We start from the raw sequence: 22,865 nt of genomic DNA, 5'->3' as shown, positions 1-22,865 counted from the left end.
CGCCGCCATCCCGCCGCCGCCGCCGTTGGCGCTGGGGGGCGGCGCGAGCCCCTCGCCTCAGCGACGGCCTCCACCCCGGCGCGCGCGCGCGCGCGCGCCCCCGCTCCCTCGCGGGCCGTGACCAATCAGAGCGCGGCCGGGGCGCGGGCACGAGCCAACCGGAGCCGGGAGAAAGGGCGAGGACCGCGACTGATGGCAAACAGCCAATCGGAGCCGAGCGGGAGGCGGGGCCGCGGCGGCCGCTGCCCAATCGGAGAGGCCGGCGGGGCGGGGCCAGCCAATGGGAGCGGCGCCGCTGCCCCGGCTCGGCTTGGCGGGGGTAGGAGGGCGCGGCGTCGCTCCCTTTAAAGCGCATCGGCCGCCGCCCGCGGGAGCGCGCCCAGGGGCGCGGTCGGGGCACGTCCTGCTGCCGGTCCGTCTGTCCGTCCCCGCACCGGGCAGCGGCGGAGAATCCCCGGGGCTGGCCAGAGCCTCGGCCCTGCATGAGTGGCGGCGATGGCGAGACATGGCCGGAGGATGGGCCTGAGGAGGAACGGAGCAGCCGGAGCCGCGGGCACGGCGGGTTGAGGGCAAAAGGAAGCCGAGACCTCTGCCTGACTCTTTCCTCGAAACACTTGGGAACTCCTGTCACGCTACAGGGAGAAAAGCAGAAACCCCCTTCAGTCCCACTGAAGGTCTCCAGCGAAATGCAGCAAAAGGAGGAACCTCGTCGGCCAGAAACTGCAAGTGGTGGCAGCCACAAAATAGCAAAACAATGGGCAAAAGCCATTTGTGACCTGGAGACCGTGCCCAGAGCTTCAACAGCTCAGACTATAAAGCATGTGCAGGGCAGAGCATCCCTAGGGACAGAGGTGAGGGCAAGCCTGTGACACTGCAGCTGGACAAGTGCACTCTGTTCTGGTAGAAAACGTAAAAGTTCCCTCCTGTACCTTGCCTCCATCTGTCTGAAATGGCTCTGCCTCTTGAAAAAATGGGATGTCAGAGAAATCAAATAATCATAATAGGGTGGTACTGGCTGAGGGCTCCCAAAAGGAAGCAGAGATGGTCCAAGAGCTGCACTGAAAACTGTGTGAAAGAAACAGCCAAGTCAATAGTGGTCAAAGCAGAAAACAAAGAAAAGCCAGCAGCTTCTGCAGGGAGCTGTGCTCCTCAATGCATTTAGCAGTGACAGAGTTTTCCATGGATGCAGTGTTAATTCCAGGCAGATTGTAAAATGTGGCTCATGTCAGTGGAGGAATTAGACTCAGAAAAGTGGCAGCAGCAAAATATTGCAAAGCAGCCCAAAACATCCATGGCTTCTACTGTCAATCTTGAGTACTGTGTTTTCAAAACATTACCAGTAAACATTTCAGGGGCACCTTCCTGAATACTGATGTATAATTTGAAATCTATCCCTTGCACCTTTTATTTTCACTTGCATTTGTCAGGTCTACACTTGCCCTGCTGTTGAGGTTCAGGATGGTCAGTAACGTGCTGGGAATTCACATCAGATTCCAGTTTGACTAGATGGACAATCTGAAACATTAGCAAGCTTTTACTTTTTGTTCCCTGCCCACCTTCCCAGCCCATTTCTGCACATGATAAATGGCATGGATCACAGCAGAGCTGCCCAGACCTCCTGACTTGCTCACAAAACAGCTTGATTGCTGCTTTAATGCATTTGCTTTCCTTTAAGTGGGTCGTTAATGCACAAGAGGACCTTTGCTGACAGCCTTGGTTCTCTAAGAACATTTTCTAGGGGATCTTAGCAGAGGCCTTTGTGTAAGAGCAGCTGGACCAAGGATGAGCTGCATTTTCATAGCATTCTGCCAATTGATGTGGAAACCTTGGCTTTGCAGCCAGAGAGAGTCACACAATGGTCATGGCCTTTTTCACAGCATTTTCACCCACCACTGTTTGACCTCAGCTGGGTATCACCAGTGCCTTTCCCCAAAAGCAGCTGCCTGCTCCAGAGGAGCTTCCTAGATGTAGGGTCATGATTTACCCTGAGAAAACCCCTTGCAGTCCCTCCCCAGCTGTTTGCTTTCATCCATTTGCTTTCTAGTCTGAGTCACCATTCCTGGCTATTTGTGGGTACTTTAATAGCATTGAGTGCTCCGGGTTTTCAGTTCCAGGAGACCAGAGGCACCTCCCTGCTGAGCCCAGGGCAGCCTGCTGAGGTGACTGCCTTCCAGGCACTTCCCAAGGGCTGGCATTCCTGCTGCTCCTCCTTTCCTGAAGGATGCCCATCACTTCCAGCCACCTCTGCTCTGCCCTGGGGCTGTGCCATGGTTTACAATTTGTGATTCTTTCTCAGAGCTGTTGGAGCTCAGGGCACGGTCCCCAGGTCATAAATGGTCTTTAGCTGTCACAGCCACCCCTTGCCGTTTCTGGTTGATGAGGTTCCTCTTTTCTGCTGTGTTTCCTCTGCAAGGATGTTCAGTGGGACTGAGGTGCATTTCTCTGCCTCTTTCCCTCCAGCCAGTTCCCTTCATGTACTTCTTGCAGCTCACTTGGGGTTTTTTGGCCTTCTGGCTTTTTTACAGATGAATTTCTATTTATATATTTGTTCTCAGGCTGTTTCAATGTGCTTTATTTATTTGGGGGCATGTCTGCACGGCCCACTCTTCATTTTTTTCCTGTCTTCATGTTATATTGACTTTGTGCTTACAGCATGACCTACCCATAGCTGTGCTCTTCCACACATGGTGGCCTTTCCCACTCTCTGGGATCAAAATTATCCTGTGTTTTTCACTGCAAGTCCCAAATCCTGGTTATCTTCCAGCTTAAACAGAGGCTAGTAGAGCTGTCATCATATTCAGCTGCTTTCCCAGCTCCTCTTATGCTGAGACCTTTCTGTGTGCCAGCCACTTGCTGAGGTTTGCTTCCTTGTGGATATGATCCTTGAGGACATCAGGGAAATGCTCTTCAGCATCCAGATAACCCATTTGAAATGTGCCTTCAGAAAAGCTTATTTTTACTTATTTTCTTTTATGTGTCACAGCTGAAGCTCTCAGCACGGTCCCCAGGCCACTGCCTGCCTTTCTCCATTACAGCCACTGCTTGCTGTTCCTTGCTGACAAACTTCCTCTGCTTCCCACAGCTCCCCTTTGGGGATGTTAACACGACTGATGGATTTCCCCATCTCTGAAAAGGGACTTTTCATTGCCAGTGATGGCACTTGTGAAAAACGCCAATCACTTGTTTTTAAAATTTTAAAAATTTAACAGTAATAAAAGGGTTATAAAAATAGTAATATAATTAGAGTAATAATAATTTGGACAATTTGAATTAGGGCAATATGAGACAATAAATACAAAGAGTTATGGACAGTCTGGGTGCCTTTTTCTGGGCAGCACAAGCCTGAAAAAGGACCCACATTAACAGAGGATTAACCCTTAAAAGCAACAGCCTGTTGTGTATTCATACACCTCATACATGATGCATAAATTCCATTCAAACACAGGATTCTGTCTGGTCAGTGTCAGCTTCTTCCTCTGAATCCTAACAGTGCCTTCAAGGCAGGAAGAAGTTAGTTTCTTCTGACAAGAGGGCAATAAATTCCTTTTTCTCTGAAAGATTTGGGTGTCCTGTGGCTGCTATCTTGCTGCAAGTCTTCTTTAAAAAAAGTATCTTACATAGCATAGTTTCTATTTTAACATTTTTTATAACCTAAAACTCTATTGAACACAGTACTTAAGAGAATGAATACAGCATTACTTTCTAACACAACACATATAATATTAATTTTAATATTTGCAAAAAGTTAATCATAAAATACACATTTTTCACAGCACTGAAAGTGCAGGTTTCATGGGCTAAGCTGAAAATGCTTCTCCACCCAGGTCTGGAGCTGGCAGCAGCCAGAGAGCAGCTGGGAACCCTGGTGTACCCTCTCTGCTTCCCTTCCATTTTATCCATCACACAGATGCATCCACACACCAACTCTGGCACCCCAGCTTCAGCATCGTGTTCTAGAGAAGCACACAAGTATCTGTTCTTGCTCTGGCTCCTGATTTTTATGTGCCTTGTCAAAGCAGCTCTTTACTGCTTCCCACACAAATGTTGTCACCTCCTGTCCTAGTCTTCAGTGGAGCCTCAGGGTTTTATGATTCCAGCTCATGGATGAATCATCTTGTCTTTAGTCCCATTGCTAGTAGGTTCCTCCAGCACCCCTCTCTCACCTCTGTCATGTGGATACCTCTGTGGTGTCCCCCTCCCTGGGTGCCTGCATGGACAGAGGCCCATTGCTCCTCCTGCATCCTGCAGGAGACTGCTGGGATAGGGAGAGCCAATGCTTCTGTGTCCTGGGGGAAAGAAGGAGATTTCTGCAGTGTCAGCTTGCCCTCTTGTGCCTCACAGTGCTCTCCACTCGAGTTGCAAGGTCTCCTTTCATTTTTGGAGGCAAGTTGCTTTGGCTGCTTTTTCCCTGCTCTTCCAGCCCTTCTGGGATTGCTGTTTATTCCTGGCTTAGGAGAATGCTCCCAGAGCCAAACTCCTTACCTTGTTGCAGCTGTCTAACCCAGAGCTCTGCTCCCTCCACCTGCCTGCATCAACCAGTCCACACCCACTGTGGGACACATGAGCTAAGCCTGGATGCTGGTCCAGTGTCTCCATTGCCCAAGGACACCACAGGTTAGATTTATATGTTCCTGGTGGCAATGTCCCAGGACATTAGATCCAACAGGGACCTACAGCTACTCTGTCAGCAGCTGGATGCAAGGAAGGCTGCACCTCCCCTGGCACTCTGTCACTTGCACTTAGGTCTATGCCTGGTTTTGCTCATAGCCCACCTCCAGAGATCTTAGAACTTCCCCGTCTTCCAACATACATGTATCTACAATGAGCATTTCAAAGCCAGAGAGGAAATACACTGAAAAACCTTTCCTGTGTAGCTAACACCTGAATCACTTAGAAGAAAGTTTGGATTTAAATGCAAAAAACTGCTCAGGCTAATAGAGGAGCAGTTGCAGAGAAGTATGTCCACCATGTCATGGAAACCTTTTGCCTTCCCTGGCCTGCTTTGATTCCCTAGACCACCTGTACCAGAGCCGGGCGAGGCTGGGGCTCTCCAGGACCCTGCAGACCGGCACAGCTCGGTGTCAGCCCATGCTTCCCCTGCCTTCTCACCCCAGCAAGGAGCGGTCGCGGCCCCAGTCCCTCCCGGAGGGCTGACATCCTTGCCAGGCTTCCCGCTCCTTCGCCCGGGGCCTCTGCCGGGCTGCGGCCCTGCGGGGTCCGGCTCTGCCCGGGGCTGGAGAGGGTGGCCATGCAGCCGGTGGCCCCGGGGCGGCAGCGGCAGCGAGCCCGGCCGGGGTGCCCCGAGCCGGCGGAGCGGCGGGCGGCGCCGGGCCCGCGGGTGAGGCGGGGGCCGCCGCAGTCCCCGCCCGCCGCCCGCCGGGAGGGGCCGAGCGCCGCCGCCGCCGCAGAACCGCCGCTGCCGCCGCCGGGCCGCGCCGGGCGATGCCGCGCCGGGCCCGGGGCCGCCGCCGCCGCCCTGAGCCCCGGGGAGCCGCCCGAGGTAAGCGGGAGCCGGGGGGGCGGCAGGCCGGGCCCCGCGGCCGGAGGGCAGCGCCTGTTCCCGGCAGGCCCGGCCGCTCTGTGGGCAGGGGGCTCGGGGCAGGCGGGGCCGGCGCTCCCGGGGCACGGAGCTCGGCACGGCGGCCCCGCTCCTGGGGGCCTGGGGCTGAGCCCCGTGCTGGGCCGGGGCCCGGGGTATCCCCAGCCCCCGCGGAGGCTCGGGCAGGCCGTGGGGTGAGCCCCCCGCCTGGTGTGTGGCATGCTCCAGATGTGCCACATCCACGGGCTCCCCCGAGCCCGCCGCCTGTGCTGCCTCCCCCTGAGAGGCACCTGTGTCTGACAGGTTCAGGCTTCGCTGCCTCCCGCAACGTGCCAGGATGCTGCTGGGCCCAGGGATGCACGACTGCGCCGGACGCCTGCTCCCTCAAAAGCCAAAAAGCAGGAGTTCAGGTAGCTTGTGCCCAGCGCCCTGTGCCATCAGTGTCAGGCCGTGTGCGGGGCTGACCATGAACCGTGTGGCCTCCATCCTGCTCGGTGCTCAGGTGCCACCTGCACGCTGCCCCCTGGATGAGCAGGATGGTGTCCCGGGCGTGCACAGCCCAGGCGTGGCAGAGGCGGGCTCGGCGTGGGCAGCGCTGTGCCACACAGTCATCAGCCCAGCTCCATCCTCCATTTCATCCGGGGGGCTGGCTCCCCTCCAGAGCAGCTGCCAAGTTCTCTGCCTGGTGAGGCCCCAGCTCTGTCCTCCCTCCTTGCCTCTGAAGGCAGCTGCCTGCAGCTGTGCTCGGTCAGGGGGAGGGTCTGACAGCCCTGGTGCCACACAAGGCAGGCAGGGAGCTTTTGGGGACAGTGCTTTGCTCTGCCCCAGCCCAGGAAAGCTGAGCATCCCACAGAAATTCAGGGCCTGTTGCAGAGCTCCTCGTGTGCTGGAGCTTTGGGCTCATGGTGCTGTTCCTTGCTTTATGGTGTTGGGGCAGGGTGGGCATTGGCAAATAGCTCTGGGCAAAGCTCTTGAAAGTGTGAACCTGAAGGAAACTGAATATCTGGCCAGTTTTTCCCTCCCACCCCACAAGACAGCTAGGCTAAAAAAACCCCAGGCTTCATCTTGTGCTGTGCATAAAAATAAAGAGACTAAAAAAAGCAGTCCTGGATCATAGCATTTAAGGACCTGCTTGGGTTAAACACATAAGTCTAGTCTTAGCTTGCCTTGTGGGGGGAAAATAAAAGCAGGGAAATCCCATGGAAAATAAGGCATGTACCCTTCATGGTGGCAGAGGCTAGTCAGTGTGATGAGCTACCAGAAGAGGCAGTGGGATCCCAAGTGCTTGACATGTCCCAAGTGTCCAGCCTGCCCCACCATGTGCTTCCCAGGAGCTGGCTTTCAGCCAGCACATGCCACCAGGATGGCCTGGTCAGTCTTAGGAGCTCTTTGGCTAGAAATCTGCAGGTTTGGAACAAGCCAGGCACATAGGATGGGAGAAATCTAGGAATGGCTCCCTCCCTTCTTTCAGCCACTCACAGCTGAAGAGGAGAGGGTGGCAGAAGGGGGCCCAAGGGTGGGACTAGGAAATCTCAGCAACTTCCTGATGACCCTGCCTGTTCCTCTGTGCAGGATGGTCCCCCCACCACCTGTCAGCAAGCCCCATGTGTGCCTCTCCACAGTGCTCATCATGACCAGCCTTGTCCTCATGGATGCCTACCTGGTGGAGCAGAGCCAGGGCTCCAGGAAGCTGGGCATCTGTGTCATGGTGGCAGTGGGTGACATTTGCTTCCTGCTGGTGCTCCGCTACGTGGCTATCTGGGTTGGGGCAGAGGTAAAGACAGCCAAGCGAGGATACGCCATGATCCTCTGGTTCCTCTACGTCTTCGTTCTGGAGATCAAAGTCTACTTTGTATACCAGAATTACAAAGCTGACCGGAAAAGCTTGGATCTCATCGCCCGCAAAGCGCTGACCTTGCTGCTCTCCATCTGCATCCCAGCTCTCTACGTGCTCCTGGTGGCCACCGAGCACATGGAGTACGTCAGAACGTTCAAGAAGAAGGAGGATCTCCGCAACCGCCTCTTCTGGGTCATTGTGGACATGCTGGACGTGCTGGACATCCAGGCCAACCTGTGGGAGCCCCAGAAGAAAGGGCTGCCCCTCTGGGCTGAGGGCATCATGTTCTTCTACTGCTACATCCTGCTCCTGGTCCTGCCCTGCGTGTCCCTGTGCGAGATCAGCATGCAGGGTATCGGCATCGTGCCGCACCGCATGATGCTCTACCCCATGCTCAGCATGCTCACCGTCAACATCGCCACCATCTTCATCCGAGGCAGCAACATGGTCTTCTTCAGGGATGCCCGGGTCTCCAGCATCTTCATGGGCAAGAACATGCTGGCCATTGGCATGAAGGTCTGCATGTTCGTGCAGTACCAGCGGCACCAGCACCACGCGCCCCCGGGGCCGGACCCGCAGCACAGCACCCCGGCCCAGCCGCCCTCGGGGCTGCGCAAGGCCCGGGACCAGCCTGCCTGCCCCGAGGAGCTGGCCCAGGACAACACGTGACGGGGCGGCAGGAGCTACAGCCTGGCCATCCCCACACCTGGCCGGAGCCACAGACCCGGGGCAGGCTGTGGAGCTCCCTGCCTGGACAGAGGGGAACCACCCTGCTCCCTCCTTCCCTGGGTGAAACCGCTCAGGGCCCCGAGGGGCGCGTGGTGAGGGCCCCCACAGCAGCCTCTGCAAGGTTGCAGAGCAGTTTGGAACCCCAGCAGCCTCTGCAAGGCTGCAGGGCAGTTTGGAACCTCAGCAGCCTCTGCAAGGCTGCAGGGCAGTTTGGAACCTCAGCAGCCTCTGCAAGGCTGCAGAGCAGTTTGGAAGCTCAGCAGCCTCTGCAAGGCTGCAGGGCAGTTTGGAAGCTCAGCAGCCTCTGCAAGGCTGCAGGGCAGTTTGGAAGCTCAGCAGCCTCTGCAAGGCTGCAGGGCAGTTTGGAAGCTCAGCAGCCCACCTGGTAAAACAGCAGAGCAGGGGACGAGGCCAGGGCTGCCTGCCATGAGGTGTGTCTGGGTGAGGCCAGGCAGCCCCACCCTGTGCCAGGCTGCCTGTCAGTGCTCCCTGTGCAGCACTGCTCTCTGGGCAGCCAGGCTGCTGCACGGGGACACAGCGGGTCACCCACTTTTCTGTTGTGGTTGGCCCTGGCTCCAGTGTGGTCCTTGGCAGCAGCCTGCTCCCCACTCTGTGAGCTGAGGTCCCCATGCAGGGGGAGCAAGGCCTGGGCCTCCCTCTGTTGTCACCCCTCTCAGCCAGCTGCAGGCTTGGGGGGACCCAAAAAGGGGTGACTGTCCTTTTTTTGTATCTCCCTCTTTGCAATAAAAGACCTGAGCCCTGCAGCCTTTTCCTGTCTGTGTCCCTGCCAGCAGGCAGATCTCCCCGCTCTTCTGGGGGCCTTGTGGGACTGGATGTCTGCAGAGCGTGTGGAGAGGGGCAGGAGGGGAAAGCAGAACCACTTTGGGGGTGCACCTGCTGCACCAGACCTACAAGCAGCAGGGGATGGGGACACAGGGAGTCAGGAATGCTGAGGAGGGACCCCTCAGCGAGGCCCTGGCAGCAGTCTCTAGCCAAGCTATCCCATGGCTACTGCCTTCCCCCAGTTCCACCAAGTCCTCTCACCAGAGCAGAACTTGCATCACCCACAGGAATTACAGTGGAGCTATGTGGTTCAGCAGCACCCTCAGGCTGGCTGACCTGCTCCTTGCTCCATGCTTTGCTCCCATCAAGGCTCTCCCCAGGCCCCAAACGCCTGTGGCCACCCACAGGGCACAGCTGTGCCCAGGCCCTCTCACAGCACACTCTGACCTCTCACACTGGGGTTACCTGGGCCATCCCCTTGTCAGCACAGCCATGGCAGACAGGGGAAAAAAGGAACAAGGAGAAGCAAGAGGGCTGTTGGGATATTGGAGAGAGGCACTGACTCCCCTAAAGTCAAACACTTTTGACTGGAACAGACTGACAGTGGGAATAAAGTAAAAACAGTTTCCTGGATGAGGGAACAAAAAGTTCCATCTTGAGAACCTGAAGCAGTAGAGCAGAGGCCAAGAGAGGTGAGGGCATCTGTCCTTGGACATTACCAGATCCCACCAAAGCAGCCCTGAGCAACCTGATCTGAAGTCAGGGTTGCTGCTGTGAGCAGGGATTGTCCCACATCCTTTTCTGCCTCAGTGGAAGTCTGAGAGAACCTGGAGTAGAGCCAGCAGCGCAGGGCAGGACTCAGGCTTTCCTCGCTGGAGCTGGAAACGAGCAGGTGCAAGGGAAAAGACAGCTGTCATCACCATCAGCATCTGCATGACACACTTGTCACCACCCAGGCATGATCTACACCACAAGCAAAGCAGATACTTCAGCTACAAAAAAAATGTAGTTCCTTCAGTTCAGCCCCTGCTCTGCTGCCTTACAGCATCACTGCACACTGGAAGGCAGATCCTGGGAAGAGGGATAACCATCCTCCAGGCCTGGCCAAGGCAGAATGAGCCAGTGCCAGACAACAGCACGACTGTCCAACAGTCACAAGTTCTTCTGTGAGGGCAGATGGCGCTTGTCTTTGATGGCATTCCTCTTCCTCTTCTTGTTCAGGAAGCTCTCCAGCTTTCCACTCCTCTTCAGCTCTGCATACTTCTCAGCTAGCTCCAATTTCCGCTTCTCAGCTGCAGAGCAGAGGGAAGTTGAGTTTTAAAGTGAAGCCCAAAACATCTCTACAGAGCAGCCCCTTCCCACCTCTCCCTCCCTGGTCCAGCTTCTCCCTTGAGCAGCAGCACTGGAACAATTCCCCCACAGCTGTGTGGGATGGTATGGACACCTTGCTCCCAGAGCTTGAATTCCTGCCAGCAGTTCTCCCTCTAGATGCCCCTGCAGCATGCTTACTCCAAGTACTTACATTTCTTTAGGAAGAAAGGTTTCTTTCCCTGCTTGGCCAATTCCCTCTGTTGTCTTTTCAAAGACAGCTCCCTCTCTCTCAACTTCTGCTGTTTTTTCTGTGCCTGTTCCTGCTGTGTCTGTACAAAAAGGATGGCCTGTGTCAGCACTGAGGCAGAGCTCAGGTGACACATCCTCTCTGCCAATGCTCCCCAGAGAGGAGCTGCTCACTGAACTCACCATACGGTTCAGGAGCCGCTGGAGTTTCTCCTTCTGCTCCACGTTCCGGCATTTCTTCAGCTGCTTCTGAACCATCTGAAGAAGAAGAGAGCAGAAAGCTGCATCACTGCCTGCCTGTCCCCTCCCCTGTGAAGAGCCTTTGAAGTAGCCCCTGCCAAGCAAGGTTCTTCCAGGCAAGGACAGGCACAGAGCATCACCTCCTTCTCCTGCTTCTTGATGCTGTCCAGGAAGCTGTAGGTCTTCATAAATATGTCAGGCTTATACTCTCCAGACAGGTCATCAAATCGAGGGTCTCTCTGGACCTGTCAGCAGGAAGGCAAGAGCTGTAGCCATTGTTATCCTGTTAACAGCCTGCTGACTCTCCCTTCATGGATCAGCCAATTTTTTTCCCCAGCAATGTTATGCTCCCACCACTGAAATATCTGCAGTTGGCAAAGATTGAGTACAATGGTCAAGGTGGCATCCCCAAAGTCATGCCTGCATCAAATTTATCATGCAACAGACATCTTCATGTGCCAGTCTGCCACCCAGGAACAGCCAAGAATAACAGCAGGAGTGCTGCTGTCAAACACCTGCAACTCCCAGACCAAGAGCTGGCTGAATGTGTGTTGTCAAGGTGATGGATTTGGGAACTCATACCTATCCAGATTTTCACAGATTAACTGGGTCATGCCATGCAAAAAGGGTGGGACAAAGAGGTCTCTCACTGTGGAAATTACCATATTCCAATGATCCAGCAATGATAAGTCAAAAGTTAGATTCAGATTGGAAAGTAATGGACATCTGAACTTCTGAGATTAGAATAATGACCACGGTTTGTATTGGAACTGTCATTGGTGGCTGTCATTGCACCTTCTGGAAACATCTGGGTCACAAACTCTCAAGTTAACCTGCAGCTGCTCCAACCCACCCATTGTTCTCCCCAGGGAAACACTGTCACTGTCTGCACTCCCCATGGTCCAGCCCTGTCCTCCAGAAGCAGCCTGTGCCATCTGCAGCAGCCCCATTCCCAAGTGTGTGCCCTGTCACCAGCACTAAGGCAAGCCCTGAGCTGGGGAGGGGCAGCACCCACCTTCTTCCTAACAGGGACCACTTGTCGCAGGAAAGGTACAGGCTTCTTGGCTGACATCTCCAGTGGCCTGGAAACAAGAAAAATTGATTAAGAGGAGCAAATGTCAGAATGAGGCTCAAGCTGATATGCTAGGAGGTCATTTGGACCCTCAGAAGAACATTACTGTACAAGAGATTCTCCCAGCTCAATCCTTACCATGATATAGAAAGCAAAGAGGTGGCTCAGTCAAAAGCCACAGAAGGCTACAACAACCAAATGTATCAAAATGTGGTTAAAACAACCCTACAAAGAACCTGGAACAGCTCCTCTGTATCAAGTGAAAACCCACCACCTGCATCAATAATGTGTTGAACTGATAATTCCTCTCATGAAGCCACAGAATGGCTGGGGGTGGAAGGAACCTTTCCTAAAGCAGAGTCACCTAGAGCAGATTGCACAGGATTGCATCCAGGTGGGTTTTAAATATCTCCAGAGAAGGAGACTCCACAACCTCACTGAGCACTTCTTTCAGTGTTCAGTCACCCTCAGAGTGAGGAAACTTTTCCTCATATTCAGGTGAAACTCCCTGTGTTTCAGTATTGCCCCTTGTCCTGTCACTGGATGCCACTGAAAAGAGCCTGGCACCATCCTCTTGACACCTGCCCTTTACATATTTCCAGTGATAAGGTCCCCTCTCATCATCTCTTCTCCAGGCTAAACAGTCCCAGCTACCTCAACCTGTTGTCACAGGAGAGATGCTCCAGTTCCCTAATGTTTTTTTTGGGTTTTTTTTGCCCTCTAGTGGATTCATCCTCTCCAGGAGCTCCATGTCTCTCTTGTCCTGAGGATCCCAGAACTGGGCACAGCACTCCAGACTGGCCTCCCCAGGGCTGAGCAGAGGGGCAGGATCCCCTCCCTGCCCTGCTGGCACTGCAGTTCCTGATGCAGCCCAGGATTTTGTTGGCCTTCTTGTCCCCCAGGGCAGGGCTGGCCCAAGGACAGCTCATTGTCCACCAGGACACCCAGGTCCTTCTCTGCAGGAGCCTGCCCTTACCATTGCTGAATTCCAGGAGCTCCTTTGTGCCCAGCCTGTCCAGGTCTCATGGAATGGCAGCACAGCCCTCTGTGGAGCAGCTACTCCTCCCAGCTTTCTGCTGACAGCAAACTTCCCGAGGGACACCTGCTGAGAGCACCCACAGCCAGCCACAACCCCACAGGCACAGGTTTTCCAAATCCCTCTCAGGGCAGTGCTCAGTGTATTCTCACATCCTCTGAGGCTACAACCCTGCACAATGCTCTGGAGTCACTGCTGAAAACAGCTCAGTGCCAGGGAATTCCCTGAAGCCCTTTCTTTAAGAAGCTCACTTCCGTAACAAAAGCATGAGAGAAAAAGCATGTGGGATTTCCAGCAATACATTACTTAAAGGATTAGAGGAATTAAACAAAAGCAGAATTATGCAAACTGTGTGGCAGAAATAGAGACACTGAGAGAAGATGTTGCACTACACAAAATCCCCCAGAGTCTTGAGTAAAAAGTAAAGCAGAAACATTATCCTAACCAACTCTTTATGGCAGAAGAAATGTATTTTGTGTTCTGTGCTTGTGCATTGAGCAGAGGTTCAGAAATAAGATAGGGAGTGCCAGTGTAAGAGAGGAAACCCATTCAAATCACCTGGGTGCCACTCTGAGGATTGAAAACTACCTAATTACTGCAAATAAGGGGTAAGGGTATTGCTGTTACCAGTAGGGGCCTGTGGAGAACTGTAAAAAGGTAAGATAGCTTTTGTTGTGATGAATACAGGGAAAAGTCTGTGATGGCAAGTTCTGTAGAGAGGGAATAAAGGAAAATGAACACGGACAAGCCACAGATGAGACAGCAAGAGAAGGATAAATGGAATTGCAGAACAATTGTCTGTGACTGTAAGTCCAGGCAGTGAGAGCCAGGCAGAAGATACTGATAAGCTGGAAGGGGTTTAGGAACCAGCAGGGCAATGATTTCAGGTCAAGTGGACACTGTCACAGAGCTTGAGAGGCACACCATGCCAAGGGTTACAAGTGCCCTAATTTAGAGGGTATAAAGGCAGTGAGTGCCAATTTAACTGTCAGGTGGCTGCTGGGGATTTGAAGAGAACAGGATATTAAGAGCTCTGAAAACAGCACCAGACCATTCCCAAATGAAATATAGTGACAGGCATTATTGTCCAGTACATTAAAGGAGATCTATGCCAGCTCCAAGGCAACACCACTGCTGTGAGGAGCTCCCAGTGTAATTTCTGGAATGCAGAGAGCACACACACACATTTTTCTGATCACAAAAGAGCCTCTTTACCCCTTTTTGCCTTGTTGCTGCTTCAGTGTAGCTTTGGCAGGCTTTGCAGTTTTCTTCCCACCAGGCACCTTCCTGCTCACTCTGGTCCTTGCATCACTCTGCACCCGCAGGAGCTCCTCAAAAGACATGTCAGACTGACCTGGAAGAGAGCACAGGGCACACCTGAGCTGAACAGCTCCTCAAGGCACTTCTCACCCCCAAACTCCACCAAGAGGGATGCCTCAGAGCTTGGGACAGTGACACAAGCACAGTGGTGCCATCCCTGTACAACTGCACCCTTGCATCTCTCAGCCTCTGGTTCCTCTGCCATTGATCACTTCAGTCTCTACCACCAGAACAGAGCAGCCTCCCCGCTCCCCAAAGTGTCTTTGCTTCTCTCTCCACTCAACAGCACACACAAGACCAGTACAAAGTGTTTGCCTGGCACAAAGAGCAGTGCAAGCTCTACACTGGGCACTGTGAATTCTGAGGGGTCACCTCTCAGTCTTGACTTTCCTATTTTAATGTTTCTTTAATATCCCTTAATATCAGTAACCTTTAATGCTTCTTATAACCAGAATGCAAAAATATTATTATCTCTATTATCATACTATTCTTTATTCTAGATTTATACTTCTAGGTGTTCAGAACCAACAACTGAAAGCATTTCTTCAGTCAGCACTTGGATATACTCATTCCACTCGGGGTTTGCACTGTGTCCCTTCTGGAAGGGAAAGCTGTGACTGTGTTCACAGGGGTGTTTGGGTTGGGGAAGAGACGAGGATCTGACTCCATGTTTCAGAAGGCTGATTTATTATTTTATTATATATATTACATTAAAACTACACTAAAAGAATAGAAGAAAGGATTTCATCAGAAGGCCAGCTAAGAATAGAATAGGAAGGAATGATAACGAAGGTTTGTGGCTCGGCTCTCTGTCCGAGCCAGCTCACTGTGATTGGCCATTAATTACAAACATCCAACATGGACCAATCACAGATGCACCTGCTGCATTCCACAGCAGAAATAATCAATGTTTACATTTTGTTCCTGAGGCCTCTCATTTCTCAGGAGAAAAAATCCTAAGGAAAGGATTTTCCATGAAAGATCCTACGGAAAGATCCTTTCTGCGACAGAAAGCCTTGGCAAACTGACTGAGGCGGTGTTTGCCTGCTCAGCACCCCTGAGCAGTGACAGACACATGGTCTTTCTGAGCCTTTGCAATACAAAACACACCAAGTGTGGCCCAACAGGGACCATCACAGCCTGTCTGTGATACCTTGGCTGGATACCAGGTGCCCCACAAGCTGCTCTTGTAGCCCACTCACTCCCAAACCCTTCCCACACACACACAAAACCCTGTCCCACGAGCGAGGTTTGTGTGTGCCCTGCCAAATCCAGGAAGGAACATGAGGTCAGTCAGTCACACTGGCTCAGAGCATGGACTCATCCCAAGCACTCTCATCCTGGCAATAACCAGGACCTTCAGAAACAACTCTCATCATCCAGAAAACATCATGGGCACAGCCAGGAGCTGCCTCAGTAAATGTTTTCATTTTGCTTGCTCTGAATGCTCAGGAACTCTGCTCTGATGATGCTCATTAGTGCTCTGAAGTGGGGTACAGGAGCAGGGACTATCCAGTCTGCTGCACAAGGGACAAAGGAAATGTGAATACAGCATGATTTCATTCCCCTAAACACCCACCCCATCCAAATCCTGAACAAGGACAGCCAAAATGACAAATAAAGCATTAAAATAAAGGAATTATGAAGTGGAAGATACTCTCAGCACTTGATGAAGACAAGGCACCATCACTTGCACTCCAATATTCCACTTGGCTGAAATTCCAAAACAATGCTGTTTACACAGCAAAGACTTCAATGAAAATGAGATAAAGACACCATATAAAATGATGCCAAAAGGAGATTTGGTATAAATCAGACAAAACAAAGGCATGCAGATTTTCCATGATAAAGTATTTCATCGCTGGTACAGGAGACCAAACCTGACTACCTAAAACCTGATAGGGAAAATTATTTCCACATGGTACTATCAGTCCACAAAATACATACTACTGCCTGTTTCTAGGAATTAACCACTCACAGTGATAAAAACATCACTATAAAAAAAAAAGAAGCCTCTTCTGGAGCAGAAGTGAATGGTCCCAGCAGGCATTCACTGCTGGGCAGCAGATTTGGCAACTGTGTGTGTGAAAAGGTTCTGGTTAAAAAGGCAGGATTAGCTTATTTTCCTTGTACCTTGCATTCTTGCTTGAGGACTTAATTTCCCAATTTTTTCATTCCTTTTTTCCCCTTAGTATATAACTTACCTGTTCTCTGCTGTCTTTGTTGTCCATTTAATTTTCCCTCCTGCCACTTTTCCCCTTCATCCATTATTTTGTGGATTGTTTCCTTCTTTTTACACCTCTTGATAAGCTAATGTTACCTGCAGATAACAGGGGTATTTCCTGCTCTCAAGCACAGCCTCCTGTGTTTCCTCTCCTCCCACAGACTCCTGTGGCACATGGACACCTTATGCCTTCCTCAGCTGAACCTGCAGGGAGCTATACAACCTGCAGAGCACACAGATGGCCTAAAGAAATGCCTGATATCTGCCCAGTCCTTCCCTGCTGAGACAAAATCAGGGCTGGACTCCTCCTGCTCCAGAAACAAGATCACAGCGTGCCCTGACAGATGGCAAAAGCAAAGCTGCTGTTCCCATTCCCATTCCCATCCAGCTGTGGGAAGGACAGAGTGCCTGCCAGTGATCCTCTCTCTGAGCTTTACTCACCAGAGAAAAACAAAATGCCTACAACAGATGGCGAGGCACCTTGCCCACCTCTGAACCCCACTGCCAAAATGTCACCTGCAGAGATGTGCCTCCCCCACAGACACACCCCGGAGACTTTTCACAAGGAACCAGAGACTCCTCACACCCGTGAAACGCTGTGCTGCGCCCTGCAGCTAACACCAATGCCCACTCCCTCACGATTCCCTTCAAAGGCTTTTGTTGTATTTTTTGTAAGGTTTTCATTCTCACTCGGATCGTTCTGAGACGGGGAAACCAAACTGTGTTTGCTGCAGTGGATGAGAACCCCCAGACCCTCAGCCCACGCAGCCGGGCATCGCCCGCTCCTTCCCCTCTGCTGTGCTGGGAGGGCCTCTCCAGCTCCTCACATCTGAACCGGCGCCCAGCATTGTCCCCGAGACGTGTGACATCTCCCACAGCAACTTGGGTGGAGTTAAATGGGTGAGCTTTAAGACCCCTTCCAAGCAAACCATTTTATGGTTCTGTGATTCCCCGCACTGGGGACAAGCGGCCCCTACACGAGTTTGTTCCAGGGACCTCTCACCCAACCCCGCTGCTGATCCCGAGCTGCTCAGCTGGGCAGGAGCTGGGATACGAGAGGGCACCGAGCTCTTTGGCAGCTCCTTTCCCACCAAACCGAGCCGAGGTGCCGCCTTTCCCGGAGTCGCTCCCGCCGGGCTCCCTCACCTTTCCCGTCAGCCCCCGCCACGCTCCCGCCGTCGTCGCTCTCGTCGCTGGAGCCAGAGCTCTCCTCCGCCGGCTCCAGCCTCCTCCCGAGCGCCTGCTCCGCGGCCGCCTCTTCCTCGCTCTCTGTGAGGGCGGCGGCGGCGGCTCGTCCCCGTCCTTGTCCCCGTCCCCATCCCGGTCCCTCACGGCGCGGCCCCATCGCCCCCGGAACGGCCCGCGCGGCACCGGCGGAACCGGAAGCGGAGCAGAGGCGGTCACGTGGGGGAGAGGCGTTTATTGTCTTTTTTTTTTTTTTTTTTTTTTTTTTTTTTTTTTAAGAAAAAAATCCTTCTTTTCTGAGGAACGGTTATGTACACAAAGGCCCTGGCGATATCCAACTAAGTAGTCAGTAAGTGTTTTTAAGTGCAAAATCTTTGCGCTGCGGGACTGAGCCGTCCTGATGGCGGGTTTATCGCAGGCCGGACTAAGTTTCTAATGCGAGCACCAAGTTTAAACGAAGGTTTGCCATGGCCTCCCGCTGGATCACCTGCAGCTGTCAGAAGTGACCAGCAGGCTGAAATGTGGTTACACACAGCGGCCTGCATTAGGGCAGGTACAGCCAGCAGACCAAGGGGTGTCAGCACCTCTGAGCACTCCACACCTGTGGGAGCACACTTGGAATGTCGCACCCTATTTTCTGCTCGAAGGGAAGCCGAAGGAACTGGGCAGGAGGGTGGTGCAGCAGAGAGTTCCCAAAGCAGACAGAGGCATCGTCCTCGGCTTCCTCGGGACGGGGCCAGCGGCAGGGCGGAGCGGGCGGCGAGAGGCTGTCGGCCAGGGCGCGGAGCTGCTCGGCCAGCCGGGCCACATCCCGGCCCGCGGGCGGCGCGGCGGCGCGGGGCTGCCGGGAGCGCAGGTGGGCCGCCTCCTCCTCCCTGCGGGGACACGGGGTAAGCGACAGCCTGGGGACCCTGGCTGAGCGCCAGCTGCAGGTGATGCAGCTCCCACTCCCTCCCCGGGATCCCGCTCACCTGAGGCAGCAGCTGCAGGTGATACAGCCCCTCCCCAGAGTTCCCGCTCACCTGAGGCAGCGGCAGGTGATGCAGCCCCCCCACTCCCCGCTCACCTGAGGCAGCGGCAGGTGCAGGTGATGCAGAACCACCCCCCGGGATCCCGCTCACCTGAGGCAGCGGCAGGTGCAGGTGATGCAGCCGCCGTCCCGCCGCGCCCACACTCGCAGCCAGCTCCAGGCGCGGTCCCTGCGCAGCACTCGCAGCACGGCGGTCCCCGCTGCCGGCCCGGCCCCGGCACCCAGCGCTGCGGGCAAGGGAAGGGACTGCGTGAGCCACAGCAGGGCACGGCCCCAGGGTGCCGGGATAGCCCCGCAGGCTGCCCCGGTGGGCTCTGCCGCCGGCCCCAGCAGGACAGAAGCAACACAGAGATGGGGCTCAGGTGGGCTTGTCCCTTTTTATACCGTGGCAAAGCAGGATTGCCCACCCCCAGCTTGGAAACTACTTATAGACAGTGTATGGGGCGTGTAATCACTTCCCTACTTCACCCTTTTTGGAGCAGGGAGTCACAACAGGGAGGGCTGAATTCGCTTTGTCGCTGCTGTCCTGGATAGCCACGTTTCAGGCATAACCAAGCCCTGGAGCCAGGGGACAGCACACATGTTCCTGGGTGTGACACTCACCCAGGGCCCTGTGCTGGGCAGCTGCCAGCTCAGCATCCTCAGGGTGCAGGAGGCTGTACCACGACTGACCGACCAGCTCCTCCCGGTGGTAGCCAAGGTGGTAGGTGACACTGGGGAAGACAAGGGGAGTGGGGACTGAGTGCTGTACGGAGCCTGCATCCCATACACAGGCTGGGTGAAGGGAATTATTCTTGCTGCCCGAGATGTACAGCTGGGGCTGTGTGCGAGCAGGCACCCCCTCACCTCTCCGTGACATCAATAAATGTCATGTCCAGGAGATGCATGCTCTGGAACACGTCATCCTGGGAAGCAGCTTCGCCATCTGTGGGTGACTGCACAAGGGGTGTGCAGAGAGCCAGGAAGGCTGTGGTGGAGGGGGAGGGTGGCCAGTGCAGGGCCACAAAGCGCCCGCACACTGCCACCACCCGATTGCCCCCGTGCTGCAGCCGGAAGGCCTTGGATGTGCGCATCTCGCTGACAAAAGTGACTTCTGCAGGGAAACACACCGTTCAGAGTGGGTCAGGAGCTGCCTCACTGCTCCAAGCAGGGCTGGCCCTACTCTCAAATCACAGCCAAGGGCCAGAGCAGGATGGCAAGATCCATGAGATGCCAGCCGAGGCCTCCCTTACCCCTGCCAGGCTCCTCCCGGGCAAGGAGGAGCTTCTTGTGCACATCCTCTCCCACTCGCCCATCCAGGATGTCAAAGACCGTGTCCCCCTGGGCGAGCAGCTCCACCTGACAAACAGAGGGCTGCCCTCAGAGACTGTGCCTGTCTCAGTGGGCCCTGGCTGCCACCGTGGGTGCACAGCCTGCTTCAGCCACAACCCAGCGTCTGCTGGGGCAGCGTGCTGTGCAGGCACTAAAGACACCAGGATGGGTACGGGGATGGTGACTGCAAATGCCCAGTGAGCAGGCCTTACCACAGAGAGGCCCAGGACCTGAGCCACGTTCTCTGAGATGTAGACCAGCTTGCTGTCTGCTGAGAGCACAAGCAGAAACCCCGGGAGCAGGGAGAGTAGCTCTGTGCCAAGGGCCGGTCCCGTAGGAGGAGCCAAGCCTGCAGGGGGATGAGGGCGAAGACTTGTCTTGGATGAGGCAGGGGCAGTGCCCCACACAGAGCCAAGGGAGCGTGGAGAACAGCGGTGCTGAGGGTACCTGGAGGGAAGAGCTGAGCCCCCCGCAGGCGGAGGCACACCAGGGCCATGGTGTGCAGGTAGGAGAGCCGCTCCTTCTCCTGGGCAGAGATGGGCAGCAGGGAGCGCAGTGCCTGCAGCTCCGCATTGATCTGGTCTCGGCGAGCCTTGGAAGCGCTCTTGGTTGACCTGCAAAGCCAACCATCTGGGACACCTGTCCAGGGAGGACAAGGGACAGCATTCCCTGCCTGTCATTGTGGGCAGAATTGCCAGCTTGGGGATATGGAGATGCTCAGCACCCATGCCAGCTGCTGCCTCTAGGAGAGCAAACCTTGTGGGCACAGGCAGAGGTGCTCCAGCCTACCCAGGGGCACATGCTGCTGGTATGGCTGGTGCCTCTCCTGCTGGGCATCAGGCTGGACAATGACTTGAGCCCATGTGAGACAACCTCCCCACCAGGATGGAAAGTACATCCAGTGCTGGAATGTGCACCCCAGCCCAGTACAATCTGCCTTTCCTCCTAAACTACCTAAAATACCTCTGTCCCTCCAAATTCTTGTACCTCCTCCCCAGGCACTGGCTGGCAGTCCCGCTGTTGCAGGCTGCTGTCAGCACCTTGCAAGGGCCATCAGAGCCTGCACCAGCTATCCCGGGGTTCTGGGAGGCCATCCCAGCCCTGAGGGAGGGCAGGAGGTGGGAGAGAGCTCACCTGAAGGGCCTCGGGGCGCTGGGCGCCTGCTTGGCCCTGGCGGGCAGGCAGCTCATCTCTGCCTGCAGTGGCCGGTGGCAGTGGCTGCAGAAGATGGTCATGCTGCCGGGGCTGGGATGCCTGGGGCTGGCAGGGAACCGCTGCCTCCTTCGCCTGCGGCTGTGGCTGAACCTGCTGACCCTGCTGCTCCTGGCCTCCTTTTGTAGCCTCCCGGGGTGCAGAGGCCAAGCCACTCAGGGGCGAGAATTACCTCTTGTGACGCAACTCCAAACAGCTCGGGGCTATTTTTAGAAGGCAGGCTGCTAAAAATAGCCCTTGCAAGCAGTTGAAATTTGAGAGGGGAAGTAATAAAAGGAAGCCAGGGTCTTTAAAGCAAACCTGCCGCTCAGGAGGGGGCAGTGACAAAGGCAGCAGGGATCTCCCTGTGGGGCACACATCTGCCCAGCTCCTGCCAGCCCTGCAGAACATCCTGTGTCAAGTCTGCCTGACTGGGAGCTGCTCTCCAGTACCACTGATGACTGACCTGGGTGCTGGGAGAAGGAGCTGATAAGAAAGAAAACAGAGGGGGAAACACCAGGACCAAGGTGGTGAGCAGTGTGCCATGCCCAGGCCTGCAATAGGTTCCTGGCAGAGGCAGGTTAGAGCCACAGCACCCCTGAACCTTTAAGAGGAGAGGAGTGTCAGTGACTCCTCTCCCTGATGAGCCCCTTTCCTTCCCAGAGGAGATCTGTCCTCCACAAAGGTTTGCTCTCCTGGAGGCAGCTGGCATGGGGTGCTGAGCCTTTCTGGGGGCGATTGACTCCACTCACTGCCCCAGAGACTGAGATTCCTCCCAGTGACAGAACTGAGGAGCCTCTGTGCTCAGCACCACACAGCCCAGCACAGGGACTCTGGGTGTTAGGGGGCATTTCCTAGTGCCTGGCAGCCTGCAAGGAGAGTCAGCTTGGTGCTTTAGTGCACAGCAAAAAAACTCCACCATTTATTTCACAGCTTGAGAGAGTGCCTGTGGCTGAGGCAGCTGATGGAGGGAGGGAGTTAGAGCTGCTGGACAACACGTGGGAGACGTTCACCTAAGTCCTCTTGGTAACCTGCAGGTGCCAAGGACCACAAAGGATGCTGGAGCTGCTCCCCCTCAGCGAGATGTGCTGTCACAGCTCACCCCGTTTCCCTCCAGGCCAATGATGCTCATCACCTTCACAGGGAGGTGCTGTCAGTGTGTGAAGAACAAGCTCTTGTCACCATTAGGGGCCTTCTGTTCTCTTGCCACGGGGTTTCACTGCTGTCACACCACTCCAGACTGCTCCACGTGCTGCTGGATGAGCACTTGTCCCTGGCCATGTGCCAGCCTTCAGGGCAGGGCAGACAGCCCGGGCCCTCTGCCACCCATGTTCCTGGCATGCAGCCACCACCATCTCAGCAGCCCCTGTGACTTTACATCCCAGGACAAGCCCTGAGTGCTTCCTTAGCTTTCTCTGCAATAGCCCCACTGCAGTTGCCACTGGAGCTCCTCTTCACATCAGATGCCTCATGTTGGTGAGAAAGGGTTTGAGCACAGCCCTCTGTGCCAGCCAGGAAGGCTGTCCCAGGCATCCCTCCACCTCCAGCCCTGAAGCAGGAAGCTCCAGAGCACCCACTTACCTGAGGCAGTGCAGCTAAAGGAGACAGACACCATTTTCCTTCTGTCCTCTTGCAGGACAGCACAACTCTGGGCAGTAGGCAGGTACCCCACAGCAGTGCTGCTGGAGGGGGCCCAGCTTCCCTTGCCCACCCCAGGCAGGGCTGTGGCTCACATCAGCCACTGCCTGCTGCTCCACAAGCCACCACTGGCCTGCAGCTGCAGGGAAAAGCACCTGGTTCAGTCTCTCCCC

At 54.8% G+C, this 22,865-nt stretch overlaps 3 protein-coding genes across 3 annotated transcripts; 1 reads left to right on the top strand and 2 right to left on the bottom strand.

The window, feature by feature from the left end:
- The first annotated feature begins 5,415 nt into the window (after nt 1-5,415).
- LOC132070497 (transmembrane protein 121-like) lies at nt 5,416-8,951 on the top strand. Its single transcript, XM_059467272.1, has 3 exons — nt 5,416-5,500; nt 5,843-5,949; nt 7,112-8,951. Exon 3 carries the CDS (start codon nt 7,113-7,115, stop codon nt 8,043-8,045), a length of 933 nt encoding a protein of 310 aa, XP_059323255.1. The 5' UTR covers nt 5,416-5,500; nt 5,843-5,949; nt 7,112; the 3' UTR covers nt 8,046-8,951.
- Nucleotides 8,952-9,521: 570 nt separating this feature from the next.
- RRP36 (ribosomal RNA processing 36) lies at nt 9,522-17,682 on the bottom strand. The gene is made up of 7 exons (XM_059469696.1): nt 17,484-17,682; nt 14,009-14,147; nt 11,701-11,767; nt 10,826-10,930; nt 10,629-10,703; nt 10,411-10,528; nt 9,522-10,180 (listed from the first exon to the last, which is right to left on the bottom strand). Exons 1-7 carry the CDS (start codon nt 17,680-17,682, stop codon nt 10,041-10,043), a joined length of 843 nt encoding a protein of 280 aa, XP_059325679.1. The 3' UTR covers nt 9,522-10,040.
- A 73-nt stretch (nt 17,683-17,755) lies between these two features.
- NPAS4 (neuronal PAS domain protein 4) lies at nt 17,756-22,679 on the bottom strand. Its single transcript, XM_059468779.1, has 8 exons — nt 20,998-22,679; nt 20,311-20,477; nt 20,076-20,212; nt 19,785-19,890; nt 19,399-19,645; nt 19,156-19,265; nt 18,644-18,779; nt 17,756-18,397 (listed from the first exon to the last, which is right to left on the bottom strand). Exons 1-8 carry the CDS (start codon nt 21,096-21,098, stop codon nt 18,100-18,102), a joined length of 1,302 nt encoding a protein of 433 aa, XP_059324762.1. The 5' UTR covers nt 21,099-22,679; the 3' UTR covers nt 17,756-18,099.
- Between the last annotated feature and the right edge of the window lie 186 nt (nt 22,680-22,865).

The sequence above is a fragment of the Ammospiza nelsoni genome, chromosome 3 (assembly GCF_027579445.1).
Source record: "Ammospiza nelsoni isolate bAmmNel1 chromosome 3, bAmmNel1.pri, whole genome shotgun sequence".
Lineage (NCBI taxonomy): Eukaryota > Metazoa > Chordata > Aves > Passeriformes > Passerellidae > Ammospiza > Ammospiza nelsoni.
This window is presented reverse-complemented; position numbering and strand designations above follow the sequence as displayed.